The sequence below is a fragment of the Vidua chalybeata genome, chromosome Z, assembly GCF_026979565.1.
Source record: "Vidua chalybeata isolate OUT-0048 chromosome Z, bVidCha1 merged haplotype, whole genome shotgun sequence".
NCBI lineage: Eukaryota > Metazoa > Chordata > Aves > Passeriformes > Viduidae > Vidua > Vidua chalybeata.
Genome location: NC_071570.1, coordinates 57126315 through 57149776, shown reverse-complemented (window position 1 = coordinate 57149776; position 23462 = coordinate 57126315). Strand labels below are relative to the sequence as shown.

The following is a 23462-nucleotide window of genomic DNA, read 5'->3' as shown; positions in this document are numbered from 1 at the left end:
TCTTCATGCAGTTAAACCTGAGGCACTTCCGACATGGAAGGAGGAGGTCGGGTGCTGCTGTAGCACATACTGGATATGCTCTGCATCAGCAAGATCCTCATGAAGCTCACCAGAACATTCCTCCTCATGCAAATGCCCTTTGCCACTACCATATTGCTGCCAGTATCAATCCAGCCACAGGTAAGAAATGGAATCCTTGCTATGAAGTGAACTCTAGTTGCTGTTAGGTATGTGTTCTCTCTGGAAACTTAGCAGATGTATTTGTTCAGTGTGACATTCACATTCTCTGGACAGAGAGACATAATTTTGTCTCTCAGGATTTCTTGGAGAAGCACAAGAGAGAAAAAGAAAAAACAATCTTTATCTCTGCTCCTTTGTTTTCCCCCTGTGGAATGTGGTATGGAGATTGTTTACCTGAAGTGATTGCTTGATTGGATTCTGGTGAAGGTTGTTTGGGTTCAATGACCAATTGGATCCAGCTGTGTCTTGGACTCTTCAGCAGAGAGTCATGAGTTTGTTGGGTAAGTAAGAAGTAAGTATGTAGAATAATATTTCTTTAAATAGTATATTAATGTAATATAATATAGTTTTAATAAAGCTATCCTTCAGCCTTCTGATCTGGAGTCCAGACATTATCATTTCTTCCCTGATCTGGCATTCGCTGCGTTTTACTATAGTTCAGTATTTATATTATCATGCAAAATTGCTAGTATGTTGGTTTCGTTTTTGCATGAAAGAACTTTCTATAGTAATGAAATTATTTGAATAAATTTCCACTGCAGTAATCCTGTCTTTTATGTTGTTCATCTTTTAAGCGAGATTGATAGTGTGTAAAATGGTGAAAACTAAGTATTTGTAACTGGAGATAAAATTTACTGTGAATTGTGTATGATACTGGGAACACACTGATAAAACAAAAAAATCTCTAAGCTTCTTAAAATGAGCACCTGACACTTTAGTGCTGAAATAACCACACATTCATGTACTTCTGTCTCTGAACCAAACAAAACATGACTTCACCCTGTATTCCATAAACTTTGATATTGCCTTGCACTGGAACAACATGTTGATAGGGGTTGAGGAAAATCCCCTATAGCTGCTGATACTTCTGTCTTTCCAATCATACCTTTGTGTATGCTGTAAATGACGCGTGTGTTTGCTCATTGAAGACCTGACTAGAAATGCAATATGAAATGGCATTTCAATTAAGCTCTGTTTTATAGTATTGTTTTTCTGTTCTTACTTAACTTTGTTTGAAAGGCCAATTTTCAGCTAAGAGCATTAATGATTAGTTCATGTTTCTAGGAATACAGTCTGGTATGATTGGAAAGAACAAGTGATTTCCATTAACACTACTGTGCTAAGCAAAGCTCTAAACACTTTCTCCTTGATTATTTTCAGCATTTTAAGTAGCGGTTCATTGGTTCACATTTTAACAGACAGGACTAGAATCACATCCAGCCTACCAGAAGGAAACGTCTTACAGTTTTGTGCTGTACCATCAGTGCTATCATATTTCTACAGGAAAAGTCTCCAGTCATTGCTTGTTGCTACCCAATGGCACACAGGAAAGTTTCTTGAAAGCTTCTTGGAGATTTGTCTATCTCCTCTATATTTTTTCCTCTTCAGATTGCTCAGTGAGCTAGCTAATCTTTTCATCTTTGACCATATTTTTTTACTTATTTTTAAAGCATTTCTTATTTTTATACAGAATAGCTAATGTCATGGTTAACCATGGTTAGCCATCAACCAAGCCCCAGGCAGTTGCTTGCTCACTCCCTGCAGAACTGGGGAGAGAATCAGAAGGGTAAAAGCTAGAAACCTTCTGTGTTGAGATAAAACCAATTTAATAGGTTTTATCTCCACCTTGTTTTCCTTAATAGGGAAAATAAAAGCTGCATACACGACCAGAGAGACACAAGGAATGACTTCAGTGCTTCCTATGGGCAGGGAGATCTTCAGCTATCTCCAGGAGAGCAGAGCCCTGTCACACCTAAGGGTCACTTGGGATAACAAATACCGTCCCTTCAAACTTTCCCCCTTCTTCCTTCCTCCTCCCACTTCAAGCACTGACCATGATATCATATGGTCTGGAGTATTCCTTTGGTCAGTTTCAGTCACCTGTCCTAGCTGTGTGTTCTCCCAGTGTCCAATGCAGCCTCACGTTCCTGGCCAGTGTGGCAGTGCAAAAAACAGAAAAGGTGTTGGCTCTGTGTAAGCCCTGCCCAGCAACAAAAAAACATCTCTGCATTATCAACCCTGTGTTCAGCACAAGTACAAAACACAGACTCTATGAAGAAAGTTAACTCTACGCCAGCCAAAACCAGCACAACTATGCAAACTTTAATTTTGCTTTTGATAAACTTTGCAGTATGAATATGCCAAGCAGCAAACTCACAGAATGAGGATAAATTTAATTATGAAAAAGATTAGAAAAATTAGCTACTTAAAACTTGTCTTTGGCTTTTCTAATCTTGTATTCTTTTTAAGTTATCTATATTGATCAATATCTGTTTTAATGTCTTTTGGATCACTTGGTCTTTAACTCAGTTGATTGGAGGATAACAGCTTGTTCTTTATTGTAGAATAACTTTCACATTTTAAATCTTAATTTGAAGAAATAAGCGTTCTCCCTCACAGTCAAGTCTTTAAGTACCTCTTAAGTCTAACCACATTCTTTAAGTAGGCCTTTTCGTTTGCCCTTTTGAAATTCAATTTAATCCAAAAACCTAATTGTGTTTCCTTTCATTTGATTTGAAATAAATTGGTTTGTGATCTCTTACACAGCATTTTAAAGTATCTGATAAAAACTAAAGCCAAAACAGTTTTATCTCTCATTCATGTCACATTTTGAAGAATAATGCTTTCATATATACTTACATGTAAGAAAATATATAAGAATAAATACAACATGCAACAAAAATCTTTGAGACCTACTTTTATACTATAATTTTACTTTTTCTGGTGTTCAGCCTGGGTGGAATTCTGTGAAAGGAATAAGCAGTGGTTGCTGGACAAAATTGTCTCTAGGCAATTACAGAAAAAGTTACTGAATTCAAAGACTTAGAAGTTTTCTGGGAAGAGAGATTGTGATTTATGTAGCAAATAGAAATTCATTAATAATAACGTCCAGAGCTGAACATCATTTAGAAGCTGATAGTTTTAGATGGAAATTGGAAAAAAAGTGATTTCTTTAGTGACTTCGATAAATACTTAAAAAGTATCTGAAAAATAATCTTTCTAGTTTACGTTTACTGTAGCTTCATCTTTCAAAGGTTGTCAGCAGAATTTTTTCCTTCAGATTCTGTTACTTTCTGAATGTATAATGATACTTTTGAGACTGGCATTAGCCTGTACTGTATTTCTTAAATGACCTGTGCTACTTCTGCCCCCTTCCCCTGCTGTATCCCCTACCCACAACAAAACTGCTGGTTGTCATGGTGCTCTTTTATCTGTGTGCACTCAATTGCAGTTTTCTTTGGCTATATCGGACAATTAGTAATTCAAACCTATTGCTGATTTTGATAGAAACAACAGATTTTGGGTGAAAAGTATTTTGTCTCCCAGGATGTGGAATTTAAGTAATGCTGCATAAATAGCAGAAGGAGATGAAACTATACATGGAGACTTCTAGGTGGCAATTACATGCAGTTTGAGATTTTAACATGTTGCTGTATCACGCATTTGGGGAAATTGCAGTAAATCACCTGTCTGCTTTTTTTTAATTTAGATTATGTTACTCTGCAGCAGTCTGATCCTTGCTTCTGTCACATACTTTGTGATTACTGCTTTATTTTTCACAGCAACGTGGGACACCAAATACCATCAAACAGCCATGTGAATTAACATGATGTATCAGAACTAGAACTCCTGGGGTTTTGTGATGGTGTTACAGAGGGTATTGTCTTATCTCTGTACTAATTCTTGCTAGTGTAAACCCCTGTGGTCTTTGGTTACAGTGTATATGTACTGCAGCATCCATTGTGGACTAAATGTTGGAAAATTATGCTTAAATTATTTGGTTCATACTGAGCTGTAGTAGCAAAAAAAAAAAAAGGAAATTAACTTGCATGCACAGTATTACATCAACATTGCAGGACTCTACTGTTATCCTAACATAAGCATACCAAAGAACCTCTGTGTGGAACAAGTCTCAAAGCAGATGGTGTTGGTGCTGGGAATGACAAGTGGCAATATACGTGGACTTATTTTTTTCATAGTGGGTTTTCTTCTTAAAAACCATTTCTCTAAAATTATCTTTTGACCTAACTTACCTAGTTCTCAAAAACGTTAATCAGTATCTTTTTCTGGTAGATATTCCTCTACTGCCTTCTATCACATCTCTAAGTCTTGGTGACAATGAAGAAAAAAGTGGACCTTTTATTGTACACTGGCTAAACAACAAAGAACTTCATTTTACCTTATCTATGGAAGTGTTTTTGCAACAACTTAAAAGGAGTTTTGAACATCATTCCCCTGAGACTAATGCTGAGGATTCTAATCAAATGGATGGCAGATCAGAAGAAGGTAAATGTCAGACATATGTCATATAGAGAAATGGATTACAGTTTTTAAAGTAATTTGTAATGTTCCCCCGGACGGAAGTTAGAGATTGGCAACTTGACATGCAAGGGTACAGACAGATTACAGTGGCATTTCAATGCATTTTCTTCCCTTACACTGAAAGTATCCAAGTGACTTTAAAAAAATGTATCTGGAAATTCTGATTTCTCTTTTCATAGTTGTTCTAGCAATTTTGAGTTATTTGTGCTGAAAACGGTATTATTTAACTAGGCTTGACTGGAGGTCTTCCCATGAAAATGTTACTTCAATATTAAGGAAGCAGGAGCAACTTTAGAATTAACTTTCTTTATTTAGATATTAATGTACAGCGAATTTAAATAGCTTTATTCTATAACATAGTACAAGTCAATTAATTTGAATATATACATCCTGGCGATTATTGTCCTTTGTTCTGTCTATGCATGCAAAAATTTGTATAAAATAGGGGAAAAGAAAAATATTTCAAATTAAGGTGCAACATAAACTATTTTGGTTTGTTAGACACTGAGCTCTGTTAGAGGATATATGATTGTAATCTTCTTCCTTTTAAATTAGTTCTCATATGGGTAGCTTATAAAAGGCCTGAAATTAGCTCCACTGCCTGAATAATGCTGCTTATTATACTTCTGGTTTTGAGTATGTATATCTCTATATACATCTATATATACATCTATATAGATGATGCTTAGGTGCTTCAGTGCACATATATATGTGTGTGTGTATTTTAGAAGCTGATGAAAATGGAGATGAACAAAAAGGAAACCAAGAGAAGAAGGAACTAAGTGATGAGAAAGCTGCTCCTTATTCAAGCCTTGTTCCTTTATCCTCTGCTATTTTTGATCATGAAATTGAAGTTCTGCTTTCTGAATGGAGTAAAAATGCTGACATGCTCTTCAGTATACATCCTATGGATGGCTCCCTGCTGGTATGGCATGTGGACTGGCTGGATGAATACCAGCCTGGCATGTTTCGCCAGGTGCAGGTACTTTATTCCTCCTGCATTTTACATTGATGTTCAGTGAAAAGTATGATGGGAACTCTAATACTTAGTCTTTCTTTCTTAAAATTGCAGGTGTCATTTGTTTCAAGAATTCCTGTTGCATTTCCAACGGGTGATGCAAACTCTCTTTGCAGAAGTATAGTGATGTATGCTTGTACCAAAAATGTTGACTTAGCTATTCAACAAGGCAAACAAAAGCCTCCTGGCCTTACACGATCTTCATCTATGCTTATTTCTTCTGGACACAGTAAATCAACCAACAGCTTAAAACTAAGTATCTTCACACCTAATGTTATGATGATTTCCAAACATGCAGATGGGTCACTGAACCAGTGGCTTGTGAGTTTTGCTGAAGAATCTGCTTTTTCAACTGTACTCAGTATTTCACACAAATCCCGATATTGTGGTCACCGTTTTCATCTTAACGACTTGGCTTGCCACTCAGTGTTACCACTGCTGCTTACAACCTCACATCACAATGCTCTAATTTCACCAGATGTTGAGAAAGCAATACAGGCAAATGAGTCTTTTAAGTCTCAGGAGTCACCAGTAAGACCTCAGAGTAGAGGCAATGCAAATGTGACATCCCAGGATCCCAATGCTGTTTACAGTGAACTTATTCTATGGAGAGTAGATCCTGTTGGGCCTTTGTCCTTTTCTGGTGGAGTTTCTGAACTTGCTCGGATCAATTCTCTTCATGTTTCAGCTTTTTCTAATGTTGCATGGCTGCCCACACTTATACCCAGCTATTGCCTTGGTGAGTTTAATTTTCTGATTTATGAAGTATTCTAGAATAAAATTAATATAACCTAATAATGCACTTTAATAGATAATACAGAGATACTTGAATGTACTGGAAAGAAAGTTAAGCATGGGTCCTTTATGAAATTTTCAAGTTGCTGATACTTGGGAATTCTTTATTCCTGTGTAAAAAGTTTCCATGTTCTACTGTTTAATTTTATGTATTTGATATTTTAGAAGCTTATGCCGAAAAGTTCTTAGATACTAGTGCATACTTCATAGCATGCTGAAGATTTAAAAACTGAGGGAGATTTAGCTCTAGTTTGTTAATGGAATTCTTACTTCCTTTCATGTATTTTGATTTGGTTGCTAAGCACAGCTTTAAACTTTGTAATTCTTGCTTGTGAATAGAAGTTAAGAGGACTTTCTTTTATGGTGTATTGTTTTTCGTCATAACTTCAAAAATCCCTGTTGTTCAAAAACAAAAAATGAAGCCATATGGTGTTTGAATATTTGAGCAGTTTCTTCCTGCTTTTCAGGTGCATACTGTAATTCTCCAAGTGCCTGCTTTGTGGCTAGTGACGGACAGCATTTAAGATTATATCAAGCTGTAATAGATGCTAAGAAACTTCTCTGTGAGCTTTCTAATCCAGAAATTTCTGTAAGTGAAAAGCCATCTCAAGTTTTTGCATGTTATGACTTCTTTCAGTTGCACTAAGCTCAGCCTTGGTGACTTGACTAAGCTGGTTGCTGAGGATTTCACAGATTATTCTGCTTGTAAAAACAGATTAGGTAAGGCTTTTTAGCTGTACTATATTTCATTTAATCTCAAACTCTGCATATTGAGGCAGGCCAAGGTTTGATTGGGAAGTATCTGTGAAGTGCTCACACCCCAAGGAATAATAACTTTGTGGATGCATTGCCATTCTGAGGAAAAGTCGAGACAACAATGCAGCTTTCAGGGAAAGGACAATAAATTGCTGTATGTGGGGCTTTCTAGATACTCTTGTCACCTTTCAGCCATCAAAACCAAATGTGCTCTTCATAAAACAGGGAATGTTACCTATGTTCTTATTCAATCACAACTAGTCTGTATTTTATGCTTTAGTTAACATTTGCATAGTGATGTTGCACCTATCTAGGAGGTTGTGCCACAAAAATGCATAGGAGTTAACAAGACCACCCCTCTGATTCTTTTCAAACAGAAATATGTTGGTGAAGTTTTTAACATCATAAGTCAGCAATCTACAGCTCGCCCAGGATGTATCATTGAACTGGATGCCATTACAGAGCTTGTAAGATCTTCTGCTATACTCATTTTATGTCATAATGAGCTTTTTAAAAAGCATTAATAATAAAGGCAATACTTGTAGTTCTCAATTAGGTAAATGTGGGATACTTAGACTGTTTTTGACATATTCTTGTACTTGTTTTCAGCAGTACTTGTAAATGAATGTGAGTAATGAGAATGTATTTTCATGAGGAGTCATCTGTTGATGTGTTTAACTTACCAAGTTAAAAGCTCCTGTGTTAGAGAGCAATCTTGAAAAGTATACCACCAGGATGTTCACTTCTTGTGTATTTTTTACTTCCTTAGCATGGCCGAAAAACACAGTTATTCCATGTTTTTCAAGAAGAATTTATTTTAAATAATCAGGAGAAGGAAATGCCTTCAAAGAAGAACACTTCATCAGACTCTGGTAAAGAATTTTTTTTTCATAGAACATTGAAGACAGTGTTTTACTTTTCATTCCACAGAAGAAAAAACTTCTTTAATGGCTTTTATAATTTTAATGTCAAATACCTTAATTTGAGATCTTCAGAAGAATTAAACTGATGAAACTCATGGGTGTTTCATTTCCTTTGAGTTGTGTGCAACCAAATTTTAGATCAAGTAGTTTAAATCACAAGATACCCATTGTGTCCTGTGTTAAGCAGTCCCTTATCATGAAGGGGGAAAGGATTTTAAATATGAAGCCTTGTAGGGTATAAAACAGACAAAACTTACTTATCCTGTCATGGTGGATGCTCTTCTTTTACATTAGCTAAATATTGCTCCTCAGGCCTTGCATGGTACAACAAATGGCAAGCCAAACAATTCCTCCTCACTATAATACTGTGAGTAGTGCGTGGATTTCTAGGTCCTTGGACAGATCTGAACTGCTCTAGAAGAAATTACTCGTTTTCCTTGGTGGAGTGCCTCAGTTATTTGGTTGTGTAGGCATCACATTGTTCTGTTCCAATGAAATAATGTGCGGGGAAAAAGAGGTCAGAGTAAAGTTTGTGATACCAGGTCATCTGCAGTACTAGACAGGAGTCCTGAATTAAAGGAAGCAGAGTTGTGGAAAAGTGTCAAAGGAACTTAGGGAAATTGGATATATTTAGTGATTATTTGGGTCTGGAACAGGCTGGTTTTACCTGAGGAAGAGATTTGGAGTAATGGAGATAATCCCAGCCCTCAGTGGAGTTCAGAAAACACAACTGATATGTTGAAAATAAGAAACAAAATAGAGGACATAAAAAGTGTTACTCTACAGCATAATTGTACGTGTACATCTTGAGTATGATACACAGAAATAATTTTAGAACAAACAGGGAAATATTTGATCTTAGACAACTGTATACGTTTGTATGTGTTCTGAAACTCTGTACTAGATTGCTGCGTGCCATCCATGTAAGGAATTGGGCTAAATTGACCCTTTGAAAAACTGTTAAATTAGAACTGTATTATTTGCATGCATTTGAATTTGAAATTACTTTGTAGCACTTTCTTCTTTCCTCTTTAATAATGCATGAAGGTATTTACCTCATATTGTTTTTAAAAAGAACAAATTCACTTATATTTTTCTATGGTACCATAACTACTGCAATGTTAAAAGCACAGGGCAAATACAGCTTATTCTTGGTAATGTTTTATGTATACACACACCTAAAGGGTCAGAGGAATCCCTAAAGGGGAAGAAAAAGAGTCCCTAAATTAACTCTTCCATCTTGGTCCTAATGGGTTGACTTTTATGTGAAGGGAAGAGAATACATGGGTGAACTTTCCAGAAATGGGCACTATTGATAGTACAACTCGCATCTTCTTTTTGTGTATAACTAGGGCAAGTAAATTCTTAGGAAGAAGCATTGTATCGCTTTCTCTCTTCTAGACTATACTGTGTTGATACTACATTCTGGGATTTAACTTTAAACATAGCAAAGACAGGCAAATGCGTTGTCATCTCTGAAAGAAAACAGCTCTTACATGAGTGTATATGTAATTCTGTTGCTTGTTGGTTGTGGTAAAAAACGGACAAGCTAATGTAAGAGTTAGATGGAGTCAGGCCATTGCATTTCAGTATTAGTTCACGTTAGCTTAATCTGATTATTTGCTAGCCAGCAAAATTTAGTTTTGCTTTCAGGTGAATAACCCCTATGATCTTCCCTTTCTCAATTTCACCAGGAAAACAGCAGAATGGATTCTCTGAAAAATTCTACTTAATAGTGATAGAGTATACACAAAACCATTCATTACTACATATGTGGCATTTACATCTGAAGGCAATTCCTGTCTCAATAGGTAAGCCCTCTTTCTTGTTGTTTTCTTTTAAAAAATAGCTGCTGTCTAGTGAATATCTGCTGTTCAGTGTAATCTAAAATGTTTCATCTTTTTGAAAAGATTCTGCATTTGATTACAAGATTCTATCACAACCATTCTTTCTTGATTACCTAATCTTCTGATTGCTGAAACTCCTCAGTTCAGCCTGAGCCTGAAGTTTGGTATTTTTTTATGCATTCTAAGGCCAGATATGCTTAATTGGCTTTAATGCAGTCTAACAGTTAAGCTGTTTTGCTTTTTGGAAGTTTTAGTTCTGCAATTTTTGAGTTTATGCATACATTTTAAATAGGACCGTACTCTGAAGCACGTAAGCATCAGTGATGCCATTACAATTCTAAATAATTCTGGCGTTCTGAAATCTGCTGGTTCTCTTTCAAAATACCAAACTCCCTCTAAAACGCTAAGGTTTTAAAGAAAGGCAAGATACACTTTCACAGTTTTCTGTTAACATTTAAAGATTTTAAGAAACATAAATCTGGTACCACTTACCAGAGGAATCTGTTATAATGCATGTTTCTGTCATTTAAACTAAATTAGCATTTCTTAACTGTTGCTTTCAAACAAGAGAAGTGTTATTGCAATTAGTTTATAAGTTAGTGAGCATAATAAAGATAAAAATTTTCTGATGTACTTACATGATGAAGAAATTACTGAGAAGGTTCTTCATCAAATCTGTTGAAAATTTTCATGTTCCATTTCCAGCAATTTTATACTTCAGGTCTTGAGTTTTATTAAAAAAGGGAGGCATTCATATCACATTCTCTGAGAGTCTGTTTTAAGGAATATAATAAAGCTGTTATTGAAACTTTTCTCAAAAATAACTTTCATCAATTTGTAAGCTAAGACATTAAGGTCTTAATTTAATTTTCCCTAGCTACAAGTACTCTGTGCTTACTGAAACCTTATTTTCAGTGGTTAGCCAAATACATATTTCTTTGCAGTTTTGGTCTTCTTGGTCAGACTTTAATTGTTTTATAATCTCTCAGCAGTTCTAGAATCTCTGAAGTATTTAAGGTGAGATGTCCTGGTGTTTATCTTTAAATCTGAATATGAGAATACATTTCATTAAAATAAATGTAAAATTTTAAGTCAAGTTCTTCTGGATCTATTAAAGTGAATAAAATAACTTCTTACATTATAAGAAATTACTGATCTTTTAAGGTTAACAATGCATACCTTTTTTTAGATGAAAAGATAGTTTCAAATACATCTGAAGAAGCAACGCAAACAGAAGAATCGTATTCTTCACCAGATCCAGAGAAAATCCAATCACCTTTCACTCAAAAGTATCGGGCCTGTAGAGCAAACCTTCAGAGCACCAGCTGGCTTACTCTGTCTTCCAAAATGGTGTATAGTCAAGAGCTGAGCATGCCAGATGGAGTAGAAATAATAAGTGTAAAGCCATCAGCAGGTTTGTCATCTTTTTTTAAAACACTAAAATAGGGAATCTGCCTTCTTGACTGTGGTCTTAAAATAGAAACAAAGTAATAGTGAGTTTTGGATTTGTTGTTGGAATCAAGTATGTGTGGGTGAATTCAAAAGGTTTGCTAAAATGTACTTCCCATAACTTAATATTTCAATCCTTGAACTAACACTAAAATAAAGGTCTTACTTGAGGTATAATATTTACTGTATTCCATATACTTGCAAAAAATAGAGTTGAAACACAAATTTTTGTTTGCATAAATTTTGTGATTCATGAAAATTTTTTTAGGATCTGTACTTAAATGTTAAGTTTTTCCTCAGTAGTCTTTCTAAAATACAGTTTTAGATTTTTCAGTGGAGAAATATTTGTTTGACAGAAGAGAATATTTAGTAGTATTCATGTTTAAATAATATTATTTGATTCCTCTCTAGAGCACAAAATGCAGTCAAAGGGTAAAATGGTTTCATGGTATTTTTGATATATTGTCTTCTTTGTGAGGCCCTGTAAATGACCTCTTTGTGAGAAAGCAGTAATACTTTTTTTAATTTGGAAAAATAGAATAATGGCTGAATAAAAATGTTGCTAATTTTGCTTTTTAGTATTTCCTCCAGTAAGAATGTTTTATTTTTTTCATTTTAGGACATCTCAGTTCTTCTTCCATATATCCTGTTTGTCGTGCACCTTACCTGTTGGCTACTTCCTGCTCTGATGGAAAAGTTCGATTCTGGAGATGCAGGGTTGTCACTGAATCATCAGCTTCTTCCATGCCACAATATGGCACTGACGGTGTTGTTAAATATGTATGGGAAGAATGGCCATTACTGATTGAGGATGGTCTTCCTAGTAGTAGTGCTATTAATGTTCCAGGGAGGCCAACTGATGTCAGCTGTGCACACACAAACAGATTAGCAGTAGCATACAAGCAGGCAGCATCTAGAAATAGACATCTTTCTCAAGATTTTGTGATGCACGTTAGTATTTTTGAATGTGAATCTACAGGGGGTTCTTCTTGGATTTTAGAACAGACACTTAATTTAGATGAGCTAGGCACCATGTTGAACTCTGGTGTTAGTGTTGATAGCGATTTAGTGGCAGATAACCAACAAGATACTTCTCTGTCTCATGGTGGGTGTATTATACCCAACACTAAGCACTTGGTACACTTGGATTGGATGTCTAGGGAAGATGGTTCACATATTCTGACAGTGGGAATTGGATCAAAACTTTATATGTTTGGTCAGATGTCTGGGAAGAGGCAAGAACAAAATGGTAATGAGATTGTAGCAATCTCCCACAGTAGCAGTCCTAAGGCTGCAACCCTTTCTGGGTTTGTTTTGCTGCGTTGTGTTGACTTGGTTTCATCTGTGGAGGGGTCACCTCCTTTTCCTGTATCCTTGTCTTGGGTGCGTGATGGCATTCTGGTAGTTGGAATGGATTGTGAAATGCATGTTTATTCCCAGTGGCAATCTCCTTCTAAGCAGGAACTAGTTAGTACAGATTCCTACAGTGGAAGCATGCCATGCCTAACTAGCTTAATGAAACAAAGCCAGTCAGCTGCCTCAAGTCTGCATCCACCAAAGAGAACTTTGACCAGATCTATGACCAGCCTTGCACAGAAAGTTAGTGGGAAAAGATCTGCCTCTGATCTGTCTATGGAAATGGAAGATTCTGGTCTATTTGAAGCAGCTCATATATTATCTCCAACTTTACCTCAGTACCATCCATATCAATTGTTGGAGCTCATGGATCTTGGTAAAGTACGCAGAGCAAAAGCCATTCTGTCCCATTTGGTGAAGTGCATTGCTGGAGAAGTTGTTGCTATAAATCAGTCTGAGCCTAATCATGACAAGAGGCTCAGATCTCTGACAATCAGTGCTAGTGGAAGTACTGCAAGAGATCCCAAAATGTTCAGCAAAACAGAGACTACAGACTATATTGAAATAGACTCTGTTCCACCATTGCCTCTGTATGCTCTTCTTGCTGCGGATGATGATTCATCTTACTCCTGTTCTGAGAAGTCCAATAATCACAATAGTCAAAATAAAAAGGATATGCCCAATGACAGTTATGAAAATATCTTCCAAAATACTGTTATAAGTACAGATGACCTTGTCACGTTTGAGGCAGATGAAGACAGTTCAAAAGTCATTGATCTTTCTCAATACAGCCCAACTTACTTTGGACCAGAACATGCTCAAGTTCTTTCTCGTCACTTGCTTCATTCAAGCTTGCCAGGTCTGACTAGGATGGAGCAAATGTCATTGATGGCCTTGGCCGATACAATTGCTACTACCAGTACTGACATTGGAGAAAGCAGAGACAGAAGTCAGGGTAAGCTGTCTCTTCCAAGTTAATTGTACTACTGTGCTTCACAGCCTTTCCAGGGACTTTTTGCCTATTTTGGAATATTTTTGTAGTTTGTAAGATGATGATGCGCCTTCATTTCATAGTATAATTATTTCAAGACCTATTGCTTTGATAAAAGTAAAATTTTATTTCGCCACCTGGTAATGCCACTATGAGTCCATCCATCCACATACTAGAATTATTTTTAATTCACTTTTGAAGAGATAGGAATGACAAATATTTGTTGTACTGTGTAGAGAAATAATTTGGTTTGGCTTTTTTAATATATAACACTTTTTTTTTCTCTTGCATTAAACAGAACAAATAATTTCAGCAGTTTTTATATTTGAAATTTTCTGCTTTCCCTTTTCTTGAAGGGAGGAATTTATGGACTAAGCTATTGTTTACAAATTCAAAAGTATTAGTAGTCACAAAATTATACTTATTCTGTTAAGACCCACAGTACTTACTTGGATTAATGGCTATAAAATCTGTGTAAAAATATTTATTTCCAGGTGGAGAAACTCTTGATGAGTGTGGTTTAAAATTTTTATTGGCTGTCCGGCGTCACACCTTTCTAACAACTGCACTTCCTCCTGTGCATCGAGCCCAGCTGCTTCACCAAGGTGACTGATGTGTTTTCTTAGATGAGTTGGGTTTTAGTGATGTAGCTGCACCTATGACTGTTGTGCTGTTGATGTGCCTCTGCAGAACCAGTAATTTAATTTATTGGGGTCTTTCAAGAAAATATTGTCCAATATGAATGAATGCTAGAGCAGAAAATGTCTTGTTTTGGTAAAGGTCTCAGAACTGATTTTTTTTCTAACAAGTTTTTAGTTGGTAGGGGAGTGTTTGTTTCCCCAAATTAAATACCCCAAATTCCCCAAATTAAATTCTACTACCATGTTGTTCCAATAACTTTCTGCAGGAATAATGTAGTAAACAACTGTACCTATTTGTGTAGGTGTTTGGTACATATTTGGAAAGAAAAATTACTACTCAGACTTTATATATTTCTATATACTAATTGTAATTATACAATTGACTATTTAATATAAGGAGGTATTTTTGTATAATTTAACTAGTTCCATCCTGATATTGCAGATGACAGAACGAGATGGATTTGATTAGTCATAATCAGATCTAAATGACTGTCTGTGATTACTCCTTTAATCATGACAGTTGTGATAACATTTTCAATCTCATGGCTTATCACCCCTCAGCTGAATCAGAGGTTGGAATTTGCCAGAACTGCCACAGCAGAGTATTGCAGAGTATTGCAGAGTTAACTTTCTGATGGAGTAATTTTAGTTGAGATACTTGAGATTTCTGGTGAGCTCAGAAATTGGTGAGAGTGGGAAGTGCTTCTGGGGCACACGCAGAAGTGCCTTTCTACAAAGAAGCATCTGGCCTTCACCAGAGTTGTAATTATTCTTAGCCAGCTATGTTGTTCCTTAGTAATTGCTTCCTTCCTTGTGAGTTTTTTTTTTTCAAGTTTTCTTTTGTATCTCTATCCCCAAAGGTGTTTTTGCTCTGATTATCCAAAACTTGTGCATTTTCTAATCCAAGTCAAAACAGTGAGCCTATATTTCAAAATTTTGAAAAATTTAATCAGTACACTGCACTTTGTATCATGGCTAATCCTAGTGCCACTTACTGTCCATATGTTTGAGCTTCATAGAAAAACTGTTCTTCACAAACTTTCCTAAGGAATTTGCAGATGAAAAATTGCTTCTAGTTGTATGATTTTTCTGTAAGATTTGATTTGCAGTCCTAACAAATACTCTTAGATTTCTGTTGCCTTATCAGCAATGCACTTAAAAATCCAAAACAAGCAGTTTGACCTTCTTCGCTTCTCTCTTTCCCATTACTTTGTCTTCAGATTCTGGATTATTTTATTAATGAATATCTTCTGAATTTTCTTTTTTTCTTTTTTTTAAATGGTCATTGCATAGGCTTATCTACTAGTCACTTTGCCTGGGCATTCCATTCTGTAGCAGAGGAAGAGCTCCTGAGTATGCTCCCTGCAGTACAGAAGGGAGATCCAACATGGTCCGAGCTCAGAGCTATGGGTGTGGGATGGTGGGTCCGAAACATCCACAGCCTGCGGAAATGCATAGAAAAGGTAAACATAGCATTCTTAAAAAACCCCAACAAAATCTTTCTAAACAGCTGTTCTCCAGTGTTTACCTTCTATTTATCTAGTTTTAAGTTTTTAGATAATAAAGTTTTTCTGAGTGTTTCATACTGTATTTTTTTGTATCTATACTTTTCTGTAAGAATATGAACTTCTGTATTTAACTAATTTTTTTTTTAGTACTTCAAATTCCAGTGTGGAGTACATTTTTTGCTCTTAGATGCTCCATCCTAAAGGTAATATTGTACAGTGTTTATTGTGGATGCTCAAGATACAGGTGGAGGATATAGTTGTTTTTTATAGCAAAATTGAGAATTGAAGTTGTGGGAAAAGGTTCTTCTTAGAAACCTATCAGATGTGGGAACAGGTTAGATATTATATGTATATCTGTCTTGCAAATTGATTATTTTACATGATAAAACAAACATTCTATTGTTTTGTTTTGGCTTGGTGGTTTTTTTTTGTTTGAGGATTTTGCTGGGTTTTTTATATGAAATATTTTAATCATCACAATGTGACAGTAAACCTAACGTCATTATCACTTGTTTTAAGCTCTTGGAAAAGCCAAGTGTGTTGAGCTAGAAAATGACATGCACAAGATATTTTGACTACAAAGCACGAAGTGATAAAATGCATGTCTCTACTCTTACTTTTAAATATTCAGTAATTAATCATCATTTTATGAAACTTAACTGCCTTGCATTAAAAAAATTCCAGGTATTCTTGGCCTGAGTTTAAGATTATTTTACACGGGTCTTGGACTATTCTTGCTGCCACTTACCCTTTTTCCTTTCCACCTTCCAAAAGCAATCACTGGTCCCAGCCTGATTTTCAAGACTCCATCTGTCCTTTGATTAACAGAGCAACTAGTAAATTAATTTTGCTATAATTTTATAAACTACTTCCAGACATATGGATTCCCATTTGATCTGCAAATAAGCTTCTAGAACTGGAAGATCATGGGCTAAGTGATATAAAACAGGTTGTTGTATCTCCACATGTTCTTATATCAGATTCATAATTACAGGAGGGATCCTGTATTTAAGAGAACTTCAAAGCACTATCGGGTGTGAGATGCCAGAAGAAACAAGAATCTCATTTAAGATTAATTTAAATTGTGGTTGTTTTTTTGCTTTTGAACTGTCTTCTCAGGTGGCTAAAGCAGCTTTCCAGAGAAACAACAATCCACTTGATGCTGCCATTTTTTACCTTGCAATGAAGAAGAAAGCTGTTATCTGGGGATTATACAGGTATTCAAGCTCTTACATGGAATTTCACACTGTCTGGTATAATTTTGGGGGAAAATGTTGAATGTGATGGTTATCCAAAGGAAGCACAAATACTACCATTGAAAGCTGAGGTTTGATTTCTAAACTAGTCATTACATTGAATGAGTAGTTTCTAACCCTAAACTGAAGAAATTTAGTTGCTGTTTCTGAAGGTAGGTGCTGCAAGTTTTAGTCTCAAATCTCCTGTAATTTCAATTACTGCTTAATTCTGATTTACTTCTGAGGACTAGCAGTGTAGTGTGTGAAATGTCATGCCTATCTTATACATAAATGTTTGTTGTTAAAAATTTTACCTTTAGATTAGGGGACTGACTTAAGTCTTCCTAACTGATGTTTCATAATACAGCATTCAGTGTTGCAAACCTTCTGAAAGCTAATTTTCATTGTCACTTAAGAGCTCATCTTAAGAAAAAAGATTTTCTCTATCAGGTTATTGAAAATACCATTAGGTTTTGTATTTATTTAAGTTTCTGCTATTTTTAAAGAAGTAGCCTTCTCAGCTCCCAGTGTAGTGAGAGACTCTGCATTTCCTAATGTGAAGATCTGTGTAAAATTATACTGACATCTGCAGAAATTAAGAACCATACTGCAAGTAATAAAAAGTAAAATGTTTTTATCAATTATGTTTAATATGCAGGTCCCAAAAAGATACTAAAATGACACAGTTTTTTGGAAACAACTTTACTGAGGACAGATGGCGTAAAGCAGCCTTAAAGAATGCTTTTTCTTTGCTTGGCAAACAGCGATTTGAGCATTCTGCAGCATTTTTCTTGTTGGCAGGACACTTAAAAGATGCAGTGGAGGTAATAAAATGCTTAATGTTTAAGACTCTTGCATTGTCCCAAATGTACAAATATACTAATGCAGTTTGTGTTTTGATTAGTATGGCCCCTGAAGCTTCTTATGCTTTCAATTTTTGCTCTTCTTTCCCACCCCAAATGAATGATAAATACAAAACCACCTTCTTTACATTCTGATTCCTTTTTAGCTGTCATTTTACTGATATTGAAAAGTGACATGGGTAATTTCTCTGCACTAATACTAAGGGGCCTACCTACAATTTGCTTCCTTCCAGATTTTCTACCCAGTCCAATAGGAAGATAGGATAGTTTTTCATTAGGAAGTTCCAGATGTGGTGTTTCAGCAGAGATGTGGATTAGGTCCTAGAATCACTTTACAGAAAACAAAGCAAACACAATTTTTTTCCTGGGTCTGTTTAAATTGCAAAACTGTGAGGAAATTAATCTCTGTGGTAATGAAGGATTTGGTCTGTAAAGCTTTGTAGCTGAAACAACCAGAATCCAGAGGTAAGAGGTGGCATGTGCACATTGGTAATGATCTATTGGAGCTGGTTGATTTCAAAGATCTGTTGTCATGCCATTCTAAAACTGAAGAAATGCAAATCCAGTCTTGCATGTGATACTTAGCTACACCTGTTCTGCTTAGTTCCTGCTCACTTTCTATGGAGTTGGTAGACCTACTGAGCAAATTTATGTCACTTCTTGCTCTGTAATTATTTTAAACTGAGGAGAAATGACAAAGTTTGATCATTTGAATATTCTTATCTTTAATTAGGTCTGCCTTGAAAAACTGCATGACATTCAGTTGGCTCTTGTAATATCAAGACTCTATGAATCAGAGTTTGAAGTGTCTAGTACTTACAAATCTATACTACAGAAGAGAGTTTTGGGAAGTGTGTCTACTGGAAAAGAGAACTTGGGAAACCTACAATGTGACCCTTTCCTGCGAAGTATGGCATACTGGATTTTGGAAGATTATAGCAAGGCTCTTGAGACTTTGATTAAACATTCTGTTGAAGATGAAGGAGGTAAGAATATAAGTATTTGGCCTGTTGAGTTGATTTAAAATATTTGTTCACTTAAGCCACAGTTTCTTAAAGTGTCATCTGAACAAAGCCAAGTACCACACAGTTCCTCACCATTGTTAGTAAACCACTTGCTGTAGCAATGTATGTGGACTTTAATAGCAAACATGGTGACTGTATTATTGTTAACCTGTATCCCAAGCATGCATCCTTTTTAGGCATGTGAATATCAAGACAATGGAATGACCCTGCAGTAATACAGCTGTTTTTCCAGAAGCAGTCTAAAGATGGAGACAAATTAACTTCTTAAATTAATCTGACTCCATCACAGTCTAAGACAAAATTTCTGATTGCCCATCTACATAGGAGAGTCTGTAAGACATGGTGTTTTGGTAGCTTTTAGCCCTTGGTAACAGCTGACTACAATAGCAGACTACCAAGAGATAGATTTTGTTACTTTAAATGGTACGAGGAGGCCCATGTGGTGCCTGAAACAGCATGTGAGTCTCCTAGAGCAATTCATTCTATGTTCACTTGCTGGCTTTATAGGCCTTCTAAGAATTAATTGTCTTATTTCCTAAAGGTAGTGTTTTCATTGAAGTTAAATGCTTCAAGTCCTTGCTAGTTAACTGGTTTCAGCCCTGGCTGCGGAGAGAAATTGGAAGGGGATAAATAAAGGCTCAAATACTTAGAATTGGGTAACTAATTTGTGAAACTGATTTTAGTAGAAGTTAAATGCTTTAGGATGATTTTGAGCAAATGAGGAATATAGCATTTGGTTGTTGCTGTCTTGATCCCATCTTTCTGTGTAAAATAATTTTAAAGTGTTGCTAATTCTTCTGTGGTCAGTTCATGGCTTGTTTGTGGTGTCTTGCCTTATTTTCTTACCTAGAATATGTGTTTTCATGTAGCTCTCTCCGTTAACTGTCACCAGTTGTGCTGTAACTTCTGATAGAGGAGAGAGTAAGGGTTTATTTCAGCTATCCTGAGACCTTTGAAAACTGTGAATCATGCTGTGCTGATTCTTATAGCTTTTCAGGGTTTTTCTTATTGTGGACATGAAAATGAAATTTATAGGTGTTGCACTGCTGTGTAATTAATTTATTTGTATGTAATACTGTTACCATTATGTATAAATGTTATAGATTTCCTAGTTTTATTGTAAGTTGCATTTCTTTTGAGGTGTAGACAAAAAAAAAATACTATTCCAATTTTTTAAATGAGACTTTAAGTAATAAAGAAGATATTGTGTTATTGTCACTTAGACATGGAACATGGAGACTGCAGAAATCTAAAATTAACAGAAAAGTGGCCTTGTTTGACTTCAGTAAAACCGGCCTGACTACAAGGAAAATAAATGGTAGCTGTTTTAATTTAAGAAGTCATGCCTACTGCCCCACTCTGCTTGTTTTTAGTAGGTTTGGCAATGTCCTTCCCATGGAGGTATTCAAATGATGAAGGTGCAAAGGAGGGTGCAGTGAAGTAAACAGTAGAATGGATGTATGAAGTAGACAACAGGATTGATACTAAGACCTAAAAGCCTTCTGATGAACTTAGGACTTTGCAGATTGGTTATTTCATGCAGAATGGTAAAATGTTGCCATATCTTTTCAGATGAAGGGGATGGCTCATCAAGTTGCAACCCTGCAGTGTTTAACTTCTATAACTACCTAAGAACACATCCCCTCTTGCTGAGACGTCATTTTCGCTCTTCTGATACATCTTCCACACACATTTGCCTAACAGTAGAAAATGGATTAACTGACAAAATCAACCTAGGTGAAAGAGGGCTATTTTTCACCACTGCATATGCTCATCTAAAAGCTGGTTGTCCCATGTTGGCCTTAGAAGTGTTATCAAAGATGCCCAAAGTTGTCAAGAGGTCAAAGTTATTCTGTAAATCCCCTAGTTTAGTTGATACTAGTAAAGATTTCTCACCATTATCTCCAGTTAAAGAGTATGAAACAAAAGATCAAGCTTCCAGTATTGATTGGTCACAGCCCGTGTTGAATGGTCTAGGTTCGTCTTCAGATTGTTCATCAGGAAAACATTCAAGTTCCACTCTTTCCTTTGATTGGAGCCAGCCAAGTGCTCTATTCCAAGATGAACAATTGCAACTACAGTCAGACAGTGATGAAAATGATGAAAGTGAAGATTCTTCCCTGGTAATGAAAGAGCTAAAACCTCTGAAGAAAACTGAAAAATTACATGAAACAAGTTCTAGCTACACAGAATCTTCTAGTGTAGTTGATGACAAAGATATTCTAAGTCCATCAGAAGATATAATTTCAGCACAGCTGAAGTTTAGAGCATGCCTGAAAATCCTTACTGTGGAGCTTCGTACACTGTCCACTGGCTATGAAGTCGATGGTGGAAAGTTGCGGTATCAGCTTTACCAGTGGCTTGAGAGAGAAGTGGTAGCTCTTCAGAAGACCTGTGATTATGCTGTTGAAGTAGAAGAGATACAGTCAGGAGTTAGAGAGATGCCCGAGGAAGCTACATTACATGAAAACTCTGAAGACTTAGCTGACCAGGAAAAAACTATGCTACAGAAAGAAGACTTTCAAAAAAGACGTCAATGGCTTCTGAAATACCAGTCTCTCCTCAGAATGTTCCTTAGTTACTGTGTACTTCATGGCTCACATGGTGGAGGCTTGGCATCTGTCAGAATGGAATTAATTCTGCTCTTGCAGGAATCTCAGCAGGTATGTGGGGGAGCTTAGGTTTTGTTTTCTCTGCTTTGTAATATTTTTTGTAAAATTTTCCTACTGTAGCATACACATTTTTTTTAATCTAAATCTGTTTTTAAGTTTTTTTTTTGTTCATTGTTTATTTTTTGTTGTTGTTTTATAGAATCTTTTTCCCTCTTTCAAAAGTTATGTTCCTTTAAAGAAGGAACATATTGCTTTGTCTATGTGTTTCTTGCTTGATTTTAGGAGCAGTCAGTACAGATACCTTCCAGCCCTCCAGCAGAGCAAAGCTCCATACCTCTCCTATTTGCTTGCACAGCTAGTGCCAAAACAGTGGTGGCTAATCCATTGCTACATCTTGGCAATTTAACTCATGATATATTACATGCTATAATAAACTTCGATTCGCCACCTCATCCAGATACTCAGAACAGCAAGGTATGTATTTTTTAAAGTGGTTTTGTTGTTTTATCATCTAGTTTGCTGAAGTCACAAATTTTTCATTCAGACAGTGTGAAAACTTTGTGTTGTGCCTATCTGTGACAAAGTAAAACTATGAAACGTAATCATTTTCTGTAGTACTCATCTTGAGCTTAAATGTCCAGTGACCATTAGTCATTGTTGAGGTGTTGAGGATCTGGTTCAACTATTGTAGATTGGCCTCTCTGAGAACTGGATGTTTGTCCAAGAGGACATTTTAATGGAAAACATGTTATACTAAACCATCAGCATCATATTTGTCTTTATGACAGTATGTTCATTACTTCTTTTATGCTAATAGCAGATTCTGTATTTCATTCTTAGACATAAATAAAATTAAATGTTTAAGTACAAAACTGAGTGTTAGCAAACTTCAATAAACCCATACTGTTCTTTGTGAAACAGTATGTGTTTGTATAGTAGTTTTTAAAAATAGTTTCTGTAAGATTTCTCCTGTATTTAACATTTGACTGGAAATAAAACTTAGTCTTTCCTGAAGTTTTGTATTGTTAGGTCCCAGATCATGTCTGCTTTTACTAAGGATTTCTAGAGAATACTGAAAAGATGGCTTAATCCTAGTTAGCTTTGTTTTAGAGGGAACAAACAAAAAAATACAATAAACTGTTTTTGTTTTAATTGAACCTTTTTGATTAACAGCTTCTCTAGCTTTTTAACCTTATATTGTTTTAGTGATATATTATTTAACCTTATAGTGTTTTGTGATATATTAAGAAAAAAGTGTCAGCTGTGTTAAAAGTACTGATCAGTATGATACTGAGTAAATTGAGTGTGTGTCCAAGAGCTGCACTATAATTGGTCAAAAACTAGGCTGCATTATAGTTTTCATTCTGAAATAAATTCTTTGTATTCTGATCAAGCAAACTGCTGCTGTTTTAGGGTGTAATTACATAGGATTGTTGAATACAGGCTTAATAGGCTGCTGTTTAATAATTGAAAACATTTCACATGGAGCTGATCTGTGATTGTGTGTTGGTGAGGCGAGTGAGTTTTCCCTTATCCTTTTCATAGGGTGTGAACTGATTTGTCTGATAAAAATTCTGAAGCAAAAGGTGGCTTTATAAATGCATAAGGACTTAGACCTTTCATGCCCAGTGCTTGTTACACGTCTGTATGCAGAGTTAAAAGCTGTGATACTAACCACAGCTCACTTTGGGTGTAATGAGTTCTGTAAAACTTTGTCTTACAGATATATGTAATGCATACCTTAGCAGCATCGCTCTCCGCTTGCATCTACCAGTGTCTCTGTGACAGCTACAGGTAAAGTCTATGAAAAGTGATTTTTAGACAGCTGTCTCATTGCAGTCATTTTAATGGATAGTGCACCAGAAGGAGTGATCACACTT

General features: G+C 35.8%; 1 protein-coding gene across 3 annotated transcripts in view; it reads left to right on the top strand.

Moving 5' to 3' along the window:
- The window catches only part of DMXL1 (Dmx like 1), a 77453-nt gene that overhangs the window by 24202 nt on the left and 29789 nt on the right, over positions 1–23462 (top strand). For all 3 annotated transcript variants that reach the window (XM_053968744.1, XM_053968747.1, XM_053968745.1), the window contains exons 9-26: positions 12–180; positions 4315–4527; positions 5292–5545; positions 5636–6320; positions 6844–6965; positions 7510–7599; positions 7902–8004; positions 9750–9866; positions 11092–11316; positions 11971–13662; positions 14193–14303; positions 15633–15802; positions 16967–17064; positions 17741–17906; positions 18679–18931; positions 20543–21633; positions 21865–22056; positions 23306–23376. In XM_053968744.1, coding sequence (XP_053824719.1) covers positions 12–180; positions 4315–4527; positions 5292–5545; positions 5636–6320; positions 6844–6965; positions 7510–7599; positions 7902–8004; positions 9750–9866; positions 11092–11316; positions 11971–13662; positions 14193–14303; positions 15633–15802; positions 16967–17064; positions 17741–17906; positions 18679–18931; positions 20543–21633; positions 21865–22056; positions 23306–23376 — 5822 coding nt within the window. The remainder of the gene's footprint in view (positions 1–11; positions 181–4314; positions 4528–5291; positions 5546–5635; positions 6321–6843; positions 6966–7509; positions 7600–7901; positions 8005–9749; positions 9867–11091; positions 11317–11970; positions 13663–14192; positions 14304–15632; positions 15803–16966; positions 17065–17740; positions 17907–18678; positions 18932–20542; positions 21634–21864; positions 22057–23305; positions 23377–23462) is intronic.